Source organism: Nilaparvata lugens, chromosome 1 (genome assembly GCF_014356525.2).
Source record: "Nilaparvata lugens isolate BPH chromosome 1, ASM1435652v1, whole genome shotgun sequence".
In the NCBI taxonomy this organism is placed as follows: Eukaryota; Metazoa; Arthropoda; class Insecta; order Hemiptera; family Delphacidae; genus Nilaparvata; species Nilaparvata lugens.
Window position 1 is genome coordinate 77,940,667 of NC_052504.1, and position 25,042 is coordinate 77,965,708.

Consider the following 25,042-nt stretch of genomic DNA (forward strand, 5'->3'; position numbering starts at 1 on the left):
AACCGAAACAAAACAAAACCACTAAGCCGAATTTAGAAAATATTGAATTTAGACAATAAATTTAGTAACCTGTTAAGCTGCGTTTACACCGAAGTTAATAACACTAGTTATTTACAAAAAGTTATTAACTTGACTGAATCGTCAAAAATTTCTCTTGACAAAAGTTAATAACTTATGTTTCTAACAGGAAATTCGTTGTTAACAAGATCTTGTTGTCAATATAATTGACTTCCATATAATTCCATTTAATGAGAGTATTCATATGATAAAACAGCCGGAATAAAAAGCAAAAAATTGTCTTCAATTTTGAATTGAAACATGTGTGTGATCATTGAAATAATGATCGTCATCTGATCTAATTTAAATAAATTATAATCCGTTTACAACAGAGTTTAAAACAAAAGTTTTCAACATATAAGTTAATAACATTTTCTTTTGGCTGCTAGTTTTGTTATCAACAAAAGTTAATAACTTTGTCACGTGTTTTGTCTGTAGCTGTAGTTATTAGGGAACAGCTGTAGTTGTAGGGTAGGGATGCTGGGCGAGGGGGTTGCGTGGAAGATAGTAACCTGTTATTAACAAAAGTTACCGACTCTCGATGGATAACATAAATCTTGTTAATAACAAGGAATTTTTTGTTGAAAACACGAGCTATCAACTTTTTTCAAGAGAACTTTTTGTCGATTTAGTCAAGTTGACAACTTTTTATTAATAACTCATGTTATCAACTCCGGTGTAAACGCAACTCAACATGATGTTATTATCTTTTGTGATTAACATCAGTTAATAACAAAAATGTTAAAAACTTGTGTTATTAACTCCGGTGTAAACGCAGCTTTATTAACAAAAGTTACCGACTCTCGATGGATAACATAAATCTTGTTAAATAACAAGGAATTTTCTGTTGAAAACACGAGTTATCAACTTTTTTCAAGAGAAATTTTGTCGATTCAGTCAAGTTGACAACTTTTTTATTAATAAGTCATGTTATAAACTCCGGTGTAAACGCAACTCAACATGATGTTATCAACTTTTGTAATTAACATCAGTTGATAACAAAAATGTTGAAAACTTGTGTTATTAACTCCGGTGTAAACGAAGCTTAAGTGTATTTTTTTATTACAATTTTCACTTTCCAATTGGATTAAAACGTTTATGTAAATGAATCACAGAATCACAGAGGCAGTTTTCCAACCAACAAATATTTATCATTTTCATTCTCACTATCAGAAATGACCTGTTGTTTTGCTGTTGGTTTGAGGTCAGCGTCATAAGCTTGCTAAGTGATAGAACAACAATGTGGACCAATTTCATTATGACAACAATTGAAACCAGGTTAATCCATAATGATTACTACTTTTTATTCCAATTGTGAACGATAATTTGTTGATGGAAGTTGTAAAAGCACGCTACGAGATTGTTTGCATTCACCAGCTTATTATTGACCAGCATCCTCGTTAAGGAAGGACGATAGCTTGAAAGGAAATTGTACATACTTTCATTTTACACAACATTTCACTATGCAAGGATATCCTGTTCAGTTGGAGTGCGAAAGAAAATTGATTTCCTGCTATGAGTACCAATTTAGTAAGCTGTATGACAGGTAGCAGTCGATCATTTTTCTCAATTGACAACATCTTCTCATGGGAAGCTTGAATTATTCTCATTCAAAGCTTATAATCAGCATTGGTTATTGCAGAACATGTCTGTATCCCATGGAAACCTAACATTAATACATCAATGGTAACGGTAGATCAAAATTATTAGACAAAGTTAGTCTGTCTATTAACGTTGACGGTAGATCACATTGAAGAGTGAGAAATTAAGCAATCAAAAATCAGTAGAACAGAACGTACTAATTAATCAAAGAGTGTTTTGTGCTATCAATGATCAATGATGTAGAGAGTGGTTGTTACCCATGACAAAACAAAAAGAAAAAACATTCCAAGATTCCTAATGTGTAGAGGATGTTTCATGCAATTATAATCGATGTGATTATAAACTAAAATATTATGAGGTAATGAAATAAAAAATAAATAAATAAAAAGTATTGGTGAAGCTAAGCTGATTCCCCTCGATTATGGATTGATTCTTATAACAAAATTGATATAATCCAGCTACAATTTAAATAAGATGATGAATTAATAATCCCAATAGAATTATTGGACTCGTCCAAGAGATTTCACTGTTTAGTTTGGAAACTACGAGATTATTTTATCTGATCAAATATTTTGTCGCTTGAGTTTGCTTATCTACTTCATACTGTAGGAGTTGAGACTTGACTTGAATTCAGTCAATGCTCCTCTATCTCTGTAAACGAAATAACTTATATTCAAACTATGATCGATATTGACAATTCAAATCCAATTATTCATTTCTACAACTCCTCACTTGAAATCCAATATGATCAACATTATTAATATTCATGCTTGTTATGAATAATTTCCTTGAATGAGCCAATTATTACCCTATGAGAAACTTTAAACTTTGATTTAATAGTTGTCGAAACATTTGGAAAACTGTGATAAGCATCCAAAGAGAATATGAGCTTTGTTATTAACTGAATAAGCAAGACTTCCTTTGAATAAATTCTCCATCACTTTTTGAATTCCTACAGTATCCAATTATTTTTTCATATGCAAGTAAATGGAGCTTTCAGAGTCTTCGAAGTAATGAATACGACAAGAATATGAAACAATATTTTTATGAACACACAAATTCAAACAAGAACAGACAACAATGAAACTTGAATAAATAACTTAATTGGAATAAATAATAATATAAATAAAATATTACAATATAAATAAATAATTAGCTTTGGTTGGAAGTGTCCAATTTGAATCACGAAAATTATAAATAACAGGAACTCTTCTGGTTTGGCCCGGTAGCTCAAAATCTTCCTGACTGAGAATTCTATTCTTATTGAATCTGAGTATTTCAGAACCACAATTACTTGAAATATCTATGAGAATTGTCTGTAATTGTTCATCCACAATTTTTTAACCAGTGACAACAGCTAAAAGTTATAAAAAGAAGTTTAGTGTTTGTTCATCCTGTGACTATAATAATACAGATGTAATTAATTATTACATTGTAATTAATTATTATTGTAATTAATATTACAGATGTATGTTATTATCCTGCTAATTTCTGATGAAGTTACAAAAGGTACCCTTCATCTGAAATTTTCAGGATTTGATATCAAGCTATCCTGCCTATAAAATTCACTGACAAACCAAAATTGTAAAAAGAAATATTCGTATTAGAAAACGTAACCTAATTGAGCAAATAAATAGTCTCAAGTGATGTAGCATGATGATTTGAAAATTGCACTTTAACAATATTAATTTTAATAGAATAAATCGGATGATAATTGAAATTAATTAATGAATTATAAAAATTGAATCTTATAAAACATCGCGAATAGCGCAATAATTTCAAATTTTACGCTATGTATCAGTATAGCTAATGGGGAAAGAGCCAAGCAACGCAAAATTGGGCAATCTGAAATTGCATTCTAATCTCTACAGAAAACAAAAATGTGGATATTTTCAACCAAAATAGTAGAATAGACCTGCAGAGTACCGGAACACAATATGAATAATTTTATACTTGAATCAGGTTTCAATTACTAAAAAATAAATAAAAGGCAGAAGACGATTCAAGAAGACTCAGGCTGAGAATTATTCCTGAGAAGAATTGAATAAAAAATACTTAACAATTATGATTTCTAATTTCATACAATACATTTACTATTGGAGAGCTCATGATACAATATAGTCAATCCATGGAGACATATAACTCATATACTGATGTCGAAAGAAGATTGATGTCTAGTGCACCTGAGTCAAATTCAATCATAAGTACTATTATGAAGAATTAAATCATAAATAGGCCTATACTGCAAGTCATAAGTATACATTAGATATAATGCGATGCAAACTTGAGTCGACGAGTTCTATGACCCTCACATACGTAAGTATGGATTTGGAGTCAAGAGCAAGGGCTATTTGTAGGGCGCAAGGAGCTACAAGGACTTTGGCGATTCAAATGTGTCAATTGAGAGAGGGACCACGTTGCATTGGAAGACTCCTGTCGCGAGTCCACCTCCAGGGATTTGGTGGTTCAAATGTGTCGATTGAGAGACTCCAGTTGCGAGTCTACCTCAAGGGATTTGGCGATTCAAGTGTGTTGATTGAGGAAGAAATCACGATGCATTAGGAGCCTCCTGTGGCGAGTCCTCCTCTGAAGAGGCGACTGGCAGCTGTCCCCTGTAGGCCAATAGCTGCGGGTAGGGCACACCAGCTGGCAGCTGGAGACTGCGGGCATAGCCGCCGGACCCGACACCACTATGACCGCCGGCCCAGTCGTTGTGCCCGCCTGAGAACTCGTGGCTAGTGCTGTACTGGTGGGCGTGCGACACGATTGGCTGCTTCACGATCTCGTAGGTGGTCTTCTCGCCGCCTCCGCCGCCCCCGCTGAACAGCTTCTTCAGCGCCACAATGCCGGCCAACACCAGCGCCAGTTTGCTCACGATCAGCGCCTTGCCCGCCAACAGGGCTAGACCCTTGATGCCCATCGCCAGAAGACCTCCCTTCATCATCAAACCCAGCAGCAGCGGGCCCATGTACTTCTTCTTCTTGCCTCGTCCTGCAATACAACGTCATTATTGGTAGAGGCAACAGCTTAACAAAATATCAATAGGATGAAAGACATAAAACATATAAAACATAGATGCATAAATATCATTCACTCTCCTTCTTAGGGCTACTGATACAGATGGAAATTAATGAGAAATTGCATTTATTCAAATGCTAAAAAATTAGCTATGGCTACAGATCACTAAAACACTCAAAATGGTTCTTTAAGAGTTGAAAAAAATAAAGGGTAGGCTACTTTTGATAATTTTTTATTGTGTTCTAATTATATATTATCTATTTATATTTTCTAAACTTCTAAGGTAAATGTCAAAGTCAATAGATCAAATCAAACAGTTAATGCAGTTCCACAGTATCAGTGAAAGTCAATAATAGATATAACAGATATTTATATTGTCGATATTGCACAATCAATTGGTTAGTAGAGATTCATACAGTACTCCTCATACGACTGACAAGGAGTAACTTCAAATCAAGTGAATGGTATCAGCTAATGTCATCAGCTGAAAATGTATCGCAAAAGCATAGCTTGATTTAATACACCAGCTACTAAGTTGTAAGCTCACAAAACCTATCTACCCAAAGCCAGCGATAGAAGCATTCGAGTAATAAAAATGTTGTGTTATATGGAATTTTGGACTCTTGTTGAAATCCATAAGAATCCAGTGAAAGAGGCAGCCTCGCTTAATCCTGTTGAGTAATATTTGAAGAGACTTGAAATGTTGTCAAAAATCCGCATTATTATAAAAAAAAAATATTATTCCACATGAGCATGCTTTCGTGGGTACTTAACGCTTGAGTGAATAATTTCCATTAGAGTATGGTTTCCATCACATGATATCAGACAACACTGTAGCCTACATACAATGATTATTAAACTGATAGAAGAATATGCATTGTTAAGATTGTGCTAGTTTTATTTATGTAAACTCTGTTTAATCGAATACATGACACTTGATGGTAAAACAACAGTCTACAGCACAAAGCTGTTATTTTTTCCAATTTATACAACGAAGTCCAAGACCATAGGTTATAAGAGTCACTTTATGATAATATTCCCACTACAAAAAAAGAAAACAATTAGTTGTTGTTTCTAACGCTGGTATTCTAATATCAGCTACGCTAGTAGGCTAGTATAATCATTCAATCGTAGCTCCATTTAACTCTCAAGAACAGTAAAAAATCAGTCTTTCTCTAAAGATACATCCCATCTGGATGTACCCCACTACCAATTCAATTGCTCCGACGTCAATTGGCTCTAGTCAAAATGAACTAAATTCTTTGTTATAAACAATAGTCATAAACGCGACAGAGTTTTTCGGCTCAAATCGTATCATGAATATAATTGCACAACTTCAAGCACTATTTTCTGATCTATTTCAAGCACTTGGAACTGTCAATTTTCATTGATGAACGGCCCTCACTTGCGTTATGCAATGATTATCTTGATTCAGAAACATTGCAGTGGGCTAATCAGCCTATCAAGGATTTATATTCCTTATAAATTCTGTTAGATTGAACAGATGATGTCTGTCAAGTTTTCAATCTCGTTCGATCTCGTTCGATCTAGTAGCATTCAGGAGGGCGACAAAAAGTCGAACGTCCAAAATCTATGTGTGTTTACAATAAATTCAGACTTTAAAATAAATTATCGTATACAATAGATAAGTGTGGATAGTATACATTCTACCGTACAATTTTTTACCGTCCTTATATACATTCTATTGGATTAAACATAACTTGACAGAGAGATGATGTGTTCATGTGTTTGCCAAGTTTCGTTCAATCTGGTAGATTTCATGATGACGGTAAAAAATCGAACTTCCAAAAATCGATGTGTGTGTGTAAAGCCCCGCACTTCCTTATGAATTCTATCAGATTAAACGGAACTTGACAAACATCGTCTGATTGAAATCATCTGTTCAATCTAATAGAATTTATAAGGACGGCAAAATACCGTACGAACAAAAATCTATGTGTATGTGCGGGGCTTTACTGGTTCAAGTTATGCTATGATAAAGATTTTTTCATCGCAGTTTGTAATGAGTAAAGGAATGGAGCCTGACCTTCTTGGTCAGTGGAGTCATCGAAGGTGTCCTCAAGCATCTGCCTGGAGGTGGCGATGAGACGTGGCACATGCAGCTGCAACGAGTGTGTCTGGATGAAGGCGGCCGCTTTTTCCCAGAGCAGCGAGTCGATGCGCTTCTCTCTGGCCTGCGCCTCCACTGGAAGAGGCTCTGATTCCACCGTGTTGTCGGACAGCGAACGCTCCTCGCCCGATCTCTTCACCAACGATACTCCTGAAAGTATCACAGTTTCAATTCTAGTTTCAATTTAGGTTTAGTTCCTGTGACTACCACTATTAAACCACTATTATGGAAGATGGCAGAATAATAAGTGTGATAAGAAATTTGCAGGGTTTGCTAGCATCATGTCTATTACATTCATTGACAAACTGAAATATAGTGGAAGAAATTTTTATATTAAATTTAACCTAATTGAGCAAATTATATCAATTGATGTAGCTTGATGATTTGAATATTGCACGTAATATATAATAATATTTATAAATTCAATAAACTGGCAGAGGCTCTATTTCCAACGTGTTATCGGACAGCAAACGCCCTTCGCCCGATCTCTTCACTAACGAAACTCCTGAAAGTAACATGGTTTTGATTTTGGTTGGAAATTACTGATTCAAATCATCTTTTTTCCGTTACAATAAAACCACTGTTGTAATAGATGACAGTATAATAAGTGGGATCGGAAAATCCCCGATCTCAACTCACTTGATTTTATAAAGAGTGATGGATATCGTGATTATTATAGAAGATTATTCTCACTATGAGCAACAACATACACTGTGTAACCTACTTGTGAAAACTAGAATTGGAATTTCAATATTTTTCTATGTTAAGAACCTGAAATTTGGAGCTTCCTGTTGAAGATTATTTTCCCACAATTTTGTAAAATCTTAAATGAGTTTTAAAGATATTGTAATTTCATCAACCTCCCCACAAGGATTAAGTTTTCTCAAATAATCTGTTCCGGAGAAAGAGATGGATACTGGAACAGGTTATTTGATAATACCCAATCCTTGAGATGAGGATGATGATGAAATTACAATACGATACTTTTAAAACTCTTTCAAGGTTTTGCAAATTCGGTTTCGGAAGATCAATGACATTACATCAATATTTTTTCTTCCAATGCATCGAAAAATTACTCTATAGACTTAGGATATGTATAACAGCACATCGACAAGTAGTTGAGATCTTAAACAAAACACCTCTATCTCTCTCTCTCTCTCTCTCTCTCTCTCTCTCTCTCTCTCTCTCTCTCTCTCTCTCTCTCTCTCTCTCTCTACTTGATAACACACAACTATTCATCCAATATAATTATTCCTTTAAACCTATTTCTTGTACCTTTCAAATCATTTCAGCTTTTTCTCTACATATACGCCCTAATGGAGGGGGGGGGGAGTCCGCAAAATCTTTGGGGGGCTCAAGAACAATTTTTGAAAGAAGACAAAGGTTCAAAGAGAGGTCAGCAGTATTTAGAATATAGCGAGTGGCGACCTTTGTGCCTCATTTGCAGCTAGCAGCTGTATGGAAGAGAGGTGCCCATAATTTTTTCAGTAAAACTGCAGTTCACAATATGACTATTATTATCATGAGGATAAACTAATAGCTACTCGTAGTTTATCCTCCCCTTCCTTCATTAGTGTACTACGACTCAATACAATATCAACCAACTTGAGAAACTCCTATTGACCCTTACCTTCAATCAGAGGTATATCTTCGGAATGTAGGGCTCGATCAACTAGCTTCAGAGCTTTCCACTTGAGACAGAGCATAGTGTCGTCCTGGTCTTCACAATGCCTGTATGAGTTGTAGATCACTCTCAGCCCTGTGAGCAGACCGGCTGGCTGGTCAACTGCTTCTGTCGACCGGAGAGTCGTTGATAACAAAATCAACGCCATTACTGGCACTGACCTGCGCAAATCAAAAAACACATTCATTAGAAATTTGGAATAGGAAAGAATAATTCTATAATTGATGTTTTACGTCAACCATTCACAGGTACTCTGTTTTATTGGATCCTTGAGTTTATATTATGGATTAAAATCGGATCATATAGGTCATTTAAGCCAGATCAATAAAAATAACATCAACATCTAAATAAATGGAGAACACCTTGGACTGTAATGTCGTATATTCGCTAATTTGGCCACTTTACTGAAGAACCGGTCATTTTGTTTATTATGATAAAATAACTCATCAGGCTCTTGCATTTCTGACCAATCACTCCATGGTTATTCTAACTGGTCTTAAGTGTATGAGCAACCTTATATGAACATTGTTTTGATGTATGAGATGTTTTGAAAGTCATGTGCAATTTTCCTAATGTGATGAAAGTCATCAAGAGTTTTGATATGTGACATTCTAATTCATAAATATTATATATTATAATATTATACTCATGAATCTTTGATCATGCGGAAAAAACAATGGAAAGAAATTATTAATAAATAAGGGATGTCATCTTATATATCTGAAAAGAACAGAAATTTATAAAATCAAATTGAGTGTAGGGAGACAAGCTGATTGGAGAAGAATATAATTTTAAATAATTGAAGAAAATAGATAATATTCTGATAATAGAAGAAAAATATTGAAGAAGGACAATCATTAATTAAGCCCCTTATTTGAAATATACTCTGTGTTCTTAGCGATCAGACAAATCTGCATGATACTTTTGGATACTCTCAAATCAAAACATAATGTACTTTGAAAGTTTTCTGTGCTTGTAAATTTTGGAAGTTGCTGAGCAAACTTCCTACTAAAAACTTGGGGATCTCCAATCACAATACCCGAAAATCAGATCATTACATTCCAGACTTGACCAATTTCTTGATCTCTTATCAATCGCCGTCTTTTAACACTATTCTCATCTGTGTCATTGCCAAAATACTCGTATTATTGTTTACTTTACAGATTATGTGGGGCAAACCAAACGTTCGAGGAGGCCAATTTTCGCATTTGGCCTCACAAATCTTTCCATCCTACTTACTTTCCTCCCCGCTCTTTGTCGTCACTTTCCATGTGTTCTTTCCTTTCTTGCTTTCCACTAGCATGCAATTCTTTCCGCTTTGCTGATGGTGGCTTAGCCCTCTATATTACACTGGCTTTGCGCGCGGCACCATCACTTAGTTATAGCCCAATTCACATAATCAGTCTACACGCATGCGCACAGGCATTTTTTTAGCTCGGATTGTCGCTTACCATTTCATTATCAAGAGACTCGTTCTAATGGTGACCACTGTAATTAATAGTCGTCAAGTTCAAGTGCTGAATTACACGACTAGGATAGAAAATAGACGAGAAAGAGAGTGAGTACTCCAGTGCACTCATCCCATCAATTCTAATGCTCCTTAGCCTACTTTATTAGCCTCTATACTATATCAAAAATTATTCTTACTTTCACGACAATGTTTCGCTACTTTATCACATTCTCCTTTCCTGTCTCATATAAATTTGAACATTCCTTCCAAAATGATTGGATTCTATCCACATGACTACACGGCTACTTCCATCCACTACACAATGTTTGAACACTGTCATAAAAACTTTTTTTGGCTGATGCCCACGAAGGCTTGTGCGAGAGTGATGAGCCGCAGCATTAGGTGGGTTCCGAACCACCGGGAAACGATTTTTAAACTTATAAATTATATTTTCAGAGGAGTCGGCTCTTCAAGTCGTCACCCTTGAACGGGAATAGCAGTCGTATGTCTTAGCACATGTTATCAGGGCGAACACTGTTTTTAATTTTTGTATGTTTAGAACATTGTGACGTTTCCGATTGTATAATTGACCGAGCGTAGTGAGGTCTAAGATTCAAGTCAACGGTTTGGCATTTCTCTTAATGTTTAAATGTTTAAATGTTTAAATGTTTAAATGTTTAAATGTTTAAATGTTTAAATGTTTAAATGTTTAAATGTTAAATGTTTAAATGTTTAAATGTTTAAATGTTTAAATGTTAAATGTTTAAATGTTTAAATGTTTAAATGTTTAAATGTTTAAAGTTTAAATGTTTAAATGTTTAAATGTTTAAATGTTTAAATGTTTAAATGTTTAAATGTTAATGTTTAAATGTTTAAATGTTTAAATGTTTAAATGTTTAAATGTTTAAATGTTTAAATGTTTAAATGTTTAAATGTTTAAATGTTTAAATGTTTAAATGTTTAAATGTTTAATGTTTAAATGTTTAAATGTTTAAATGTTTAAATGTTTAAATGTTTAAATGTTTAAATGTTAAATGTTTAAATGTTTAAATGTTTAAATGTTTAATGTTTAAATGTTTAAATGTTTAAATGTTTAAATGTTTAAATGTTTAAATGTTTAAATGTTTAAATGTTTAAATGTTTAAATTTTAAATGTTTAAATGTTAAATGTTTAAATGTTTAAATGTTTTAAATGTTAAATGTTTAAATGTTTAAATGTTTAAATGTTTAAATGTTTAAATGTTTAATGTTTAAATGTTTAAATGTTTAAATGTTTAAATGTTTAAATGTTTAATGTTTAAATGTTTAAATGTTTAAATTTTAAATGTTTAAATGTTTAAATTTTAAATGTTTAAATTTTAAATGTTTAAATGTTTAAATGTTTAAATGTTTAAATGTTTAATGTTTAATGTTTAAATGTTTAAATGTTTAAATGTTTAAATGTTTAAATGTTTAAATGTTTAAATGTTTAAAGTTTAAATGTTTAAAGTTTAAATGTTTAAATGTTTAAATTTTAAATGTTTAAATGTTTAAATGTTTAAATGTTTAAATGTTTAAATGTTTAAATGTTTAAATGTTTAAATGTTTAAATGTTTAAATGTTTAAATGTTAATGTTTAAATGTTTAAATGTTTAAATGTTTAAATGTTTAAATGTTTAAATGTTTAAATGTTTAAATGTTTAAATGTTTAAATGTTTAAATGTTTAAATGTTTAAATTTTAAATGTTTAAATGTTTAAATGTTTAAATGTTTAAATGTTTAAATGTTAAATGTTTAAATGTTTAAATGTTTAAATGTTTAATGTTTAAATGTTTAAATGTTTAAATGTTTAAATGTTTAATGTTTAAATGTTTAAATGTTTAAATGTTTAAATGTTAAATGTTAAATGTTTAAATGTTTATATGATGCGCATTTACGGCGAAACGCTGTAATAGATTTTCATGAAATTTGACAGGTATGTTCCTTTTTTAATTGCACGTCGACGTATAAACAAGGTTTTTGGAAATTTTGCATTTCAAGGATAATATTATAAAAGGAAAAAGGAGCCTCCTTCATACTCCAATATCAGAGTAAAAATCAGACTATAGAATTATTCATCATAAATCAGCTGACAAGTGATTACACAGATGTGTGGAGAAGCCAGTGTACTGCTGTATTTCCATAAGGTCTATAGTTTCAATCAGGTACTTGTGGATGAGAATACTGCGTGAGGTCCACTGTTCACAGAACTACTAGTACGTATACCACTTAAAGGAATAAAATCTATTCTATTGTTAGGGGTATAGAAATGATATTAAGTAATTTGCCTTCATAATTTGATGGGAAGTTACCCATTCATGTCATTAATTTACAGTTTTGAAAAACTTGAATGCATTGGGGTCTCCAGTGATTGGGTTACATCAAGGTACCTAGAATACCCATTGTATTGGGTTACATAAGAGAAACGGGACAAGATTAATCTAAATTATAATAGATGGAAAATTAAGACTCAATATTTTGCATGAGGAACCTTACTCAATGGAGTTTGAAAAAAACATGCTATCAGCCACTAATTTCCCAATAAATTAATGAATGGAAAGTTTCATCAGTCAAAACGTGCACTACTTTATTATTGTTTCACCATCGAAAACTCTCCTATGACTGGATAATTGAATCCGATGCCAGGCAACTAAGATCTATCAGTGAGATATTTTGGTATCGACTTTGTTTGACATTGGTCAATTTACTATTGTGCTTTGTGATGAGCAATGAATTATAATAATATTTCCCCAATTTCTCAAGACACAAGAGCCTTGAGTAGAGCCTCCACTCCTTTGCAGTCATTCATCATTCCAGGAGTTTCATTGGATCATTCCTTTAATTTCACCCGATGTATTCTGCTATAGAATACACTCTTAAGACTCACTATTATTATTAGTGAGACCTATTTGTTCACTATTATTGCATTATTAACCTATAACTGACTAGCAATATGCGACTATAGAATGAGGATGAAAATAAATCAATTACAGATTATCAATTATCAATTATAGGATTAAGTTGTGCATCAATTTTCGAGTTGGGTACTCAAAATTTAATCTCCGTTCACTAAGAGAGGACAATAGATCATTGAGATCCTAATGAATGAATTTAAACTATCTTGGACTAGTCTACAATGAAAATTATTAATTACACGATCATTATTCGGTTATTGTTCTTAATCCATTCTTATTCCAAGTTAGTATGGAAACCTCCTATTTGTGAAAGGTAAAATCTATTTATTTGTGGAAGGTAAACCTTCTATGTATTCTATATTCACTGGTCATGTCACGCCTTTGTACAACGTAAAACGTTGAATGGAGGAGCAAGAATCTGGTTCTTGTAAATATCTACAGTTGGTGGAGAATAAGTGGTCAAATGGCACAAGCGCTCATCTTTACAGGTCTACTCTTGAATTTTGTGATTGTGAACCTCAGAGAAGATTGAGGTAAACACAGAAACTGGACTATTCAATTAGACTCGTTGTAGGCTAATAAATTGACCAACACTCATGTAAGCCAGATAAGTAATGAGTAACATTCATGTACAGTGAGTATAATGAGCAACATTCATGTATTAGCGTACGTGGGTTGCTGCTAATAAACCTGAAGTACAGGTTCTGCTGAATCATTGCTCGGATGCTCCATACCGCTATGCGATTCTATGTCACTCATAAAGAATAGCAATCAGCATACCATCCCTTCGGTAATGATCATAATTCAGCAAGCGACCTTCTTCTCTCATATTCAGATTCAGGGCACAAAGAAACAGGATGAATCTTCTTCATTAGTTCACTTCCAGAACCTCGGCACTTATGGAATTCAGGCTTCACATTACTTTGTTCATGTGAAATTACAAAGTGAGAGAGAGTCGTGATTGAAGAAATTTATGAATTATGATGGATAAGCATCCAATGATTTTGGAATCGAATCAATCATTTTTCATAGCTAATTTCAATTTATTAATCCAAGCAATGGTTTTACTCTATCGAAATTTTATCGAATATCAAGATAGTCATACATTTGTATAGTCGTCGTACAATTTATTTAATTGAAAAAAAAATATTTTATTGTGATTGAATTCTACTTCATACCGGATCAAATAATAATTATTAGGATACAAATTGTTTGGGATATTGAAGTCCATCAATCATAAAGAAGGAGAGAATTAAATGATATTCAATTCAATCGGTTAATTCCACAAAAACCGAAGAATTCAATTTCTGATGCATAAAAAATTAACATGAATAGTGGTCTAGCATCAAACCTCGAATCAACTTATATAAAACATGAGCTTTTTAATCGATTTTCAATCTATATAATAATTCTTAAACCAATAGAACAATTCTTCGATTGTCAATTCTTCAAACAATAGAAATTGTGATATTTTCTTAAAAAGTGAAGATTGATTTTTGATTGGATCTTTTATTTCTTCAAGGTATGAATTTCATGACTATAGTTGTCAATGATACAATTGATGAAACCATAAATAATTTATGTAAGCTATTTCAGATTTCTATTATCTTGTAAAAGGAAAACGATTTGCCGTTCCATTGAACATTGATGGTGCTATTAGGATGGTCACTGTAAAAAATTTATATTTAATCTCCTGATAGAAAATGACTTCATTCACGATGAAAGAATAATGAGAAAGTACTTTAGAAACATCACTTTTGTTGGCAGGCTTTTTATGAGTTGGTACACAAGAGGCAAGATGCCAGGTAACAAATAAAATCAGTGGATGGAGTCGTAGCTTCTCACTTTCCAGCAAGGCGTGTTATGATCGATAGCCTATTTATTATTATATTCTAACGGAAAAGTCAAATGGTCACATGACAGCGGAAAGTAGTTTTCACGGCGAGGATTTCGATTTTAGTCGCCTTCATTCCCTTAGCGGAGATGATTCAATAGATGGGAAACAATTATTCTTCCAAGATTACTCATCAGAAATTATCATTTTTTATACGTCTAGATTCTATTCAATAGATTCAAAAACTTAAAACTTAACTATGGAAAATGATAAGTAAATCATACTTTTCAATCAGAATAGTATCAAAAATGTATTTGTTTTCACCGGAAGTTTATTAAATTAAACTTGACACAAATAGAAATCGAATAGATTAATTCATTCAAATGAAATTGAGTTTTTAGGTGGGAGTATGAAACTATTATTTATTTTCAAATTTGACTCAATCCTATTAATTTGTATTTCTTTCATCACTTACTATGCTCAAAAAATATTTCACTCATTTTCAAGATCAAACAGATCACGGGGAATAGTAAAGACAACGTTCCTATTTTTACGCATCATCTATGAAACCATAAAACCATTTTTTCAGAATCTTCCTATACTTTAGATGGATTGAAGAAAGTTGTAGAGCTTGGTCAATTATTGTGAAATAAGAAGATAGGGGTTGAAAAATAGATAAAACAAACTCGGTATAAGTGAGAATAGACATCACGACAAATGAAATGAAAAGAACTACAAATTACACAATTTTTAAATAATTTGTTAAAGTAGTGGATTTGTAGATAGTGACATAGTTTCCCACAAATAAGGCAGCCTCACAACCTAGAAAAAAGGTCGAAAATCTTAATAAAACACTGCTGATCTTCCTTTTTTGGCAACCTCTGATTAATAATATTTTCAAGCCTTGGGCACAGTAGTTTAGTTGATAGGATGTGCTTCGAAACTATGGTTGCCTACAATGAGTGGAGGAGGATAAATAATATGACCTCTTTATCATCGATTTATATGAGAGTATTATAATTACTATCATTTCCAAATAATATTTGATCAAGATGCAACTTGAAATATCATAAAATAACCTGTAATGAATATTGTCCACTCTGCAAAAAACAACTTATCGTGAATTAACAATAATTCTAAAGTAATGTTGATCAGAAGATATCCTTTCAATATCGGATTTTCCGATTTTGTAACTTCATTATAGAATTCACATTGATTGTGACTTGACTGTTATACTTCTAACACATGAATAGTAATTCATAAGTAGGATCCTTGTCGTCAATTTTCACAATCATCACTTCGTCACTTGTCATCACTTCTTCTTATCTGGGAAGCGAACACTTTCAATGGAAATCAACTCCCTCATTACAAATTCCCACGCTCATCATCAGGCACCGAGCCCAAAAAGTTATTTTATTGAATCATCAGCATTCATTAATTAACAATTTTTATCTTGTTGATAGACGTCTTCGATGTGATTCCTGATTAGGTATTCATTTTAAATTCACGGACTTGCTAAAAAAAATAAACCAACAACAAGGAACATTCGTAAACTGTAGATTCGTCGTCAGTGTCATTGTCTATTAAGTGGGTCGAAGAAATGAATACAAGACTACTTATACATTGATGGACAGGAAAAAAGCGTTTGTGGAAGAATACGTGCGAATCTGATATGAATGATTCGGTCGGAGGAAACGATTGTTGGTTGTCCTCAGACCTCATCACACCGTATCTAGTAGTCGAATCCGTGGAACTCACGCCATAAACAAATTGCTCACAATTTACACACGTAAATCATTGCTTCTCATAATATGAGGAAAATTTCTCATGACTTTTCCCCATAATATGTTCTGTTATTCGGATGCATCCTACATCATTCGATGTAAAATTCATCAAGTTTCATTACTTGAGCATCTAAATTGATAGAAAAAAATATTCGAATGATTTCAAATCTATTCACTTCTGTGGTTCACCAAATTTCATTAGTCGGAAATTGAAATGAATCAACAAATAACGCCTTCTGCTCTTGTATGGACAATATCACCCTTCTGGAATACTGAAAATTAATAACTAGAGAGAAATTCATAATATTATTGAAGAACATCCAGAGAATATAATTGGATAATATATCATTTTAAGGGACATTAACTTAATCACACTATAAATAAACTTACAAAGCCAAAAACTTCCAATACCCAATATTTCAAATAGAATAATAGTGCATCTAGTTCTACCTGTTCTCGAAAATTTCTAAATTTCTGATGACAGTAAGGGCAGAATAAAAATTCAACTTGAAGGATAATAGACTACTGTGAAAATTTTATTGAACTTTGATTGTAATTCCTTGATAGAACTCTTCATCAATTGAGAGTAATGGACATAATTTGTCATAATCATGTGCAAAGAACAAAATATGGTACTTTCAAACCAACCCCACCCCCTTAGCACAGGGGGTACTTTTGATATTTTTACCCCCTTACTATCCTTGAAAGAGCTACGGGGTCAACAATTGTGTTCCGAACTTTTCCCTCTATATATTTTTTCGAGAATTCGTTGCCTGGACTAAAGCCTGTCGAAGTTTTTTGAAGCTAGTGGATTGTGCGTACTTGACATTCGAAAAAGATGAAAAAGATGAAAATCATGTTTTACAGGATGAATATAATATAGCTCAACTATTGCAGTTGAAAACGCTTGTACCGTTCATCTACAGATTCTCAAGATGATGAATTAATCTTACTCCTATAAATTTCAGATTGATGTCGACCTTTCGAATTGATAGTTTGGAGTAGCACGAGTAACTGCCGAAAGTGCACCATCGAAGCAGTTATTTCATGAAGGAAGAAAGTTACAAAGATGAAGATGAAGAAGAAAGTTATGTATACAGATGGCTATTGAAAGGGAGAGGGGGAGAGAGAGAGATTTATCGCTTGCAGTCTGTCATGATGATGCTGTGATTTAGTTGAAACGATAGTTGAAGCTGTAGGTTGAACAAAAAATGGGATAGTAAAACTGAGATATGAAATTGAAAACATTCCTCCACGAACCTAGAAGTTTACTATGGTAACTAATCGATTAGCAAAATGCGAGATAGTGGAGAAACCATTAAAAACTCCGGGCAAATGACACAGAAGAGAACACTAAATATGATTATTCTCGAAATTACATTTCTATGGAGCGAGCGAGCACTCGGTACAGGCGATGAGATTACTATTATTCACATTCGGAGAATCTTTGGAATATAGAGTTCTGATGTGGAGAAAGCTGATTGAAATATACCAATATCAGATCAAATTGAAGGACACAAGCCTAGGTGGAGAAGAGCGTTTGTTCTACATATGGATTAAATTAATATACCTTTAATAATCGGTTAGATTGAGCTCAAGATACAAGAAAAAGTTAGAATTACAAGACTCTCTGGACTCAAGAATTTGGTGTGAAGTTTGATTGGCGAGGACCCTCTATTGTTGAAAAGGATCCTCTACTGTTATTGTTTTAGATAAAAAGTCTTTGCATACATAATAACTGCTTCTTTATTACTGTATTATCATCTTCAGGGGATTCTAAAATATTTCAAAAGTGTTGTATAGAATTAAAAAGATAACTAATTGACTCAATTCATGACGTATCCACTAACTCAAGTTGATCAATTTTTTAGGACTGTTTAGAGATTCACAATAAGTGAAGGTAGTCATCAAAAATATTCATTCAGGAATCTTTCATCAACTCCCAAGTGCAAAAATAATGAGTTCTCAAGTTGTGAACTGTTCAGGCATCCAGTCAAAAATGGACACAAGTGGCCAAAGCATAACGGATTCTCCAGCAAAGAAAGTGCGTAAATATAATTAAAGTGAAGCGATTTTCAGTCTATAGAAAAATTACACCGTGAAACGCTCTAACAAAATCTGTTGTCTGTTAAGAAATTGGTTCGCTATTATTGAAAAGAAGAAAAAAATGCTGGACAGTGTTGATATGGACAGTTTGCGGCTAGTAAAAGCTAGCCTATAGAATTGAAAAGAGAGAATCGGAAGCATTATTTCTCGCAAATGGGAATCATGATGATTGCCGTTCAAAAGAAGAAAGGTCGACCACAGAAAAGTCAGATCGGATGCAGTTTATTGCAGTCACTACCAGACTAGCTATCGATCTTCGATATCTGGGTATTGGATATCATTATCATAATATTCAATCCACTCTATTTACTACTCTAATAATGGGTGAGACACGTTCAAATCCTTTCATTTCCTTCGAGACGATTCCATTTCCACTTGGCCTTGAGAGTGAAGGTGTAGGGCAATCACCATCCTCAAAATGTCTTTATAGAACCGGAGAAAAAACAAGCCTTCACCTCTATTTATTCTTGACTCTCAGAGTACTTTTCACAATATGCAGGACTATAAGGCTTGATTCCATTTTCACTATCAGTTGAGATAAATGATGAAACAACGACACATTATGTCGTTGTGATGACAATATATCAAAATATCAATTTCGATCAATTCATGAGGCATACATAGAATTTACTTCAAAAACGTTTTCAAAGTAGATAGACCCTGCATTTTTACTAATTTGACAGGTAAATCTTTTGATCTGATCTATTGGCTCACGAATCTAAAACTATCAACTCGATATTACTAATTGTATTACAGACGACCTATTTCAGATTTCAAAACAAACCGATATCTGTCTTCACAACTGAAACCTTCTTGATTGATAGATTTATAGTAAAATTCATCAGTTTCTTATCTGCATACTGAACTATTCAAGGCAAAATGTGACATGTAATAAAATATAAATAATATTAAATAAGAAGTCTAAGAAATTGTCAAAAACCACAGGTTTTATTGATAGTTAGAAAGACCGGTTTCGGTTGTTACACCATTGTCAATCTCTGATAAACTAAAACTAAATACAAGAGCAGCAGAAATTATACTAGTAGGCATGAACGTTTGCCATTGGTCCAGCTAGACACTCTCCTCCCACTCAACTTCTCAACTGCACAAAAAGTGAATAAGTACTGTATAAAATAAGTACTGTATATATAATTTTTTGTATAGGCAGTCTAGTATCTGTTTTTTTCTATAAATTATGCTATATATATTTCACCCTTATTCGAAGGATTGATTTCAAAATATTTGAACTCATTATTATACCTTATTTGTATGAGGTATAATATTAAAGATTTCTATTGACCAATTAGATATAGTTTTCATTGAAATGTTGTTCTATGGAGAATTTATTCATACAAAGAAATAGTTTCATTTATATTTTTACTCTATATTCGTTACAAGTGGTAATTGAGTGGAATATTTCTAATCAATTTATTATATTCAAGCCATCTAAATTCAAAATTTTATAGTTTTCATGGTTATTTGCACTAAAGTTTTATAAAAAATTGTACACGTGAAATTCTAACCTTACCTTGTACCTTTAAATTTGGAAGAAAAATAGCACAAGGACTACTGTACCTTTTTATTTTATCTACCAATGTTATTACATTAGTGTCATTTGCATTGTAAATAAAAATAAATAAATAGACTATATTCTCTTACTATTTGTTTTTCATTATCTTTTGGATAAGTTTTGAAATGCGTCAATAAAACTTATCGATAAACTACCTTGAAAGAATTAAAGAATAAAAATATCTATTGGTAATATAAATGATCAAGCATTAGAACCATGAATTATTGAATTTATTGATTATACCAAATCACCGTTCAATTGTAAATGAGATTTAAGATTGAAAAATGAATTGGAATGTGCGAGAGTTCACTAATACTATAATAAAACTTGCTCAACAATGTCAAATCAAGGCACAGAGAAGTAGAATCCTACAAAAGCCTAAAGAGGGTGAAGTCTAAACTAGAATAAGTTTCTCACTGAATCTCTTATCACTTCATAATTTTATAGATTTCAATTCGAATACTTCTGAACTCTATTGAGAAATAAACTCAAATTTCAAATAAATTTGATAAGCAAATCCAATGAGATCATTCACCGTTTTTTTACTTATTCACACTTATCAAAAGTCATTTGTCACTTTTGTCCCTCTATTATTGAACTGAGTTGGATTTTCTACACTACTGGTAAATTATATCACAGAATCACTGAGGAAGTGATGAATACAATCATATTCTTATTCAATGCTAGTATTTAACAATATACCTTCCCCTGAATAAGGAATGAGTTGGTCACTTAGAAACTTTGTATGATATTCTAACAAATCACTAAATATAATTATGAAATATGAATGGTTTTGACAATAATGCACTCATTTGTTATAATAAATCTGTCAATGATAAATGAAGGAAGTCTGAAATTGAACACTAACAAAGTGTAAAATTGTATAATATTCAATTCTTACCATGTAAAGAGTCCCATGTAAATTTGGTGCACTGTAAATTAATCACTGATAAACTAAACCATCTCGTATACTGTATAATGTAAAGTCTTACCATGTGAGGAATCCCATGTCAATGCGTTGTGGTGAGGTGGGTTGTAGAAGACAATGCACTGAACTGCACTGCACAGTATGTGTTGTGTTAGTGTAACTAGAGCGACGACGGTCACTGGAGGTATGGTCTCAGGCTGGGATGGAGCGGCGCCATTTATTGCAGTTACGGATTCTGACCGTCAGCTGCCCGGGTGGGGTGGCCAGGGGGGTGGAGGGGCTGAGCGTTTCAGAGCATGCTGGCTGAAATGAAAATGAAAAGCGAGCGGAACCACCCATAATGAATGAATGCAGATTATGATTGAGGAGCAAAAGGAGAAGAAGTGCAAAAGGGAGACGACGAACGAGAAGAGATGATAAGAGAAGGCAGACGTGGAAAAAAGATTGAAGTATTACTTAAATGCATAAATACATATGATGATTGAGCAGCTGAAGAAGAAGTGCAAAAGGAAGACAAGGAAGAAGAAAATAAAGGTTAAATGCTAAATGATTTATTTATTCATTTGTCACTTGCCAGATCTTGAAAAGCCTATCGCATTTATAACATTACAATCATACATTGCAAAACTACAAAATTATAATAAATCAAAAATATTATTCTAAAAATATTATTTGCTGAGGAGGGAGGAGAAATATGGAGGGACTGGGAAGGAAACATAGAATGGAATGGAAGAAAGGGCGTATCATGTTGTTGCATGGAAAACACCAAACATTGAGAGAAAAATAGAGAGTTGGATAAGGGATTAGGAGTAGAAGAGAACTAACAAGAATGGAGGAGAAGAGATAACTGGTAAACATGGAAAAGAAAAGAGATCGATAAAAATGGAAAGGAGAGAGAACTGATGAGCATGGAAAAGAGAAGAGAACAAACAATAGGAGAAGCAAGTACTTTGAAAAAAAGTACTTCTGTAAATTGAAGAGAATATTCATCATTCGAATTGAGGGCTGTCCTTACCAATTGTAAAGCGAATAAAATTGGAGATATTCACAAATGTATTGTTATGCAAAGAAAATGTGGAATTTCATCTTGGATATTCGAGGATGAGTTTCAATAATAATATAGTACAATATGTAGATACAATATTTAGATAATACAATATGTAGATAACAATATGAAGATAATCCAATATGTAGATAATGTAGATAAAGTTTCTCAAATTTCATTGGGTTTGACATTGAAGATACTTCTGTACTGTGATACTATAGTTGATAATATTATATACTACTTGAGATTGCTTATTCTGGTTCTTATAATATTACTTATAAATGAGTCATTGAATGAGAATGATTGTTGATCAACATATTGAATTAAACTGTCATTTATTCAATTAAAAAGAAAAACAGAAGTTAGAGGGAGAACAATTATAGTAGAGAGAAGTGGGAGGAGTAGATGGAGAAAAATAATAATAATGATAATGAAGAAGAAGAAGAAGAAGAAGAAGAAGAAGAAGAAGAAGAAGAAGAAGAAGAAGAAGAAGAAGAAGAAGAAGAAGAAGAAGAAGAAGAAGAAGAAGAAGAAGAAGAAGAAGAGAAGAAGAAGAAGAAACAGAAGAAGAAGAGGAAGAAGAAGATTATAAGAAAAGAGATAATATCGAAGTAGAGAAGAATTTCAATGAGGAAAAGTAGGATATGAAGACGAGAAGAAGATTGATAAAATTGATTATTAGAGAGAAAAAAGTAGAAGATGAATAAAGAAGAGGATAATGGAAGAGAGGTGAAAGATAAAGAAGAATAAAAGAGAGGATAGGAAGTAGGAGGAATCAAAAAGGTATGAAATGAAGAACAATGCCAAGTGAAAGGAAAGAGAAATTACGATTCTAGGAGGTGATGGAGAAGAAGAAGGAGTTGAAGAAGAAGCAGGAAAGCAAGAAGAGCGGAGGGCAAAGCGATAGGAGAAGAAAAAGCAAGGTCGCGAAGGCTGAAAACAATGAGAGGCCTGGTGACGCCCTTTGCCTTCCTACTGTAGAGGAGAAGGAGGAGTTGCCCAAATTTCCTAGCGTGAAAGAAAAGCGCCAAAAATGTTGAGGTTCGCTTTCATCTCCGCTTCGACGTGGCATGCACACATAGAACATGAGGTCATCTTCCTTGTTAACTAAACACTGGCTTAACTAGCTCCATTTCTTATTGTGTCGCCGCCTAAACACATTAAATTGGGCGACTCTTTCACAGCCGACTTGTCTTTCTTTGTTGGTCACCCGAATTTTGTTTATCGAACGCATGTCGCCAGCAATTAGCGTCTTTTTGTTGTCAATTTGATGGAATTCCAGTGAGAGTGGACTTTTGAGATTGAGTTAGCGAGGCAGGCAAGTAGGCTAGTTGAGCTGCCGTTACTGGATCCCCAATACAGGGATGCAAAAGATTATGTTGAGAAAGAATGTAAACAATATTTCAATCAAATCCTGATCGTTTCTGAAGAAGTCATCTTTGAAGTTATGGTAACTTTTGATGTGATCATAATGAGATCAATAATGATCTCACATATTCCTATAGTAAGATAGATAGTAAGAATATAATTAATTTAGATAGTTTCTAGATACTATCTATTGAAATCAAACTATAAATAGGTATCAACAGAAGATACTACTACTGTAACTGCTGGTTGAAAAATTCACAATCTAAATATCAAAACTGCAATACTTTTGAGAGCTATGAAATAGCAGTCATGAATGCGGAAAAGAGTCTTTTTGTCATACTTACTCAATTGCAGCTGTTTTCCATGCATTAAATCAAGCCGGTAAGCAGCTGTTTGCAGAACAAGAAAACATGTGATTTTCATTACAGCATACTATACTGTAAAGAGATCATATGTTCTCTTTACAGTCGAGTATGTTAGGACTCTACTGAGTCCTAATAACATATGAGTAATTGATGTACTAACTCAAATAATTTAAGAAGTTTCAAGCTATAAGAACTCATCTGAAATCTTATAATTTAGGCCTTTATTATTTTATTTGAGCTCGAAGGGTCTCTCTGTTAAGAACTAGGCGCTACGGGCTAGGTCATGTTTATAGAATGCAGTAGCTCGAGCAGCAGCAGGTAATGGTTTCTGTTTCTCAGCAATATCATTCTTTCTCAGATAAGTATGACAAAAAATATTGTACGTAACTTGTACGGTAACGTATTTACCGCATTCGTATGATAATTCTGCCCGAAACGTAGTTGAGCATACTTATCGGTATGTCATACTTAAATTATCGTTACCGGACTTGTTACGTAAAGTACTATTGTCATAGTCATTCAATTTCAGCTGTTTTCCATGCATGAAATCAATCCGGTAAACAGCTGTTTGCAGAACAAATAAACATATGATTCTCATTACAGCATACTGTACTGTAATAAAACCGTATGTTTTCTTTACACCCGAGTATGTTTCCTAGTTCCGAGATAGGAACAGCAAAACTGCTAAAAAACACGCGCTCCAGGTGGGAGTTTTCTCAACTTCCACAAAATTCTTGATTCGGAATTGGAAACTAGGTTATTTCATTCATTCATAGACAATAGATACAATGCAGGTAAAAGCAACAGGCATTCGCCCAAAACTGCTTTAAACCTTAATTTGGAATTCACAGTCTAGAGGTTATGTAAATGATAATTTAATTCACACTCTATTTTGAGTCCAAAAAATGTATGTACTACAATAATTTTGTATTTATCAGATCCAGCTTGATCCTCAATATTCTAAGATTTGATTGTCCTCTTCCATACGATTAACCTCTGAAACTTTACAAATCTAATTATGCCTTGTCCGTGTGAGAGTGCATCCAATTCATCATTATATTATCATTCTATTCTTCTATCTTTCATTCCATTTTCACATGTTGGACCAGCAACATTAGTCACAACAATCCACTTTCAGCAACTCTGAGTGCTTTCTCATCTGCATCG

General features: G+C 33.1%; 1 protein-coding gene across 1 annotated transcript; it reads right to left on the reverse strand.

Moving 5' to 3' along the window:
* Nucleotides 1-2,688: 2,688 nt before the first annotated feature.
* On the reverse strand, nucleotides 2,689-21,292 carry LOC111062519. The gene is made up of 4 exons (XM_039443978.1): nucleotides 21,162-21,292; nucleotides 8,439-8,653; nucleotides 6,725-6,958; nucleotides 2,689-4,650 (listed from the first exon to the last, which is right to left on the reverse strand). The coding sequence occupies exons 1-4, from the start codon at nucleotides 21,176-21,178 to the stop codon at nucleotides 4,208-4,210; spliced, it is 909 nt and encodes a 302-aa protein (XP_039299912.1). The 5' UTR covers nucleotides 21,179-21,292; the 3' UTR covers nucleotides 2,689-4,207.
* Nucleotides 21,293-25,042: the final 3,750 nt, after the last annotated feature.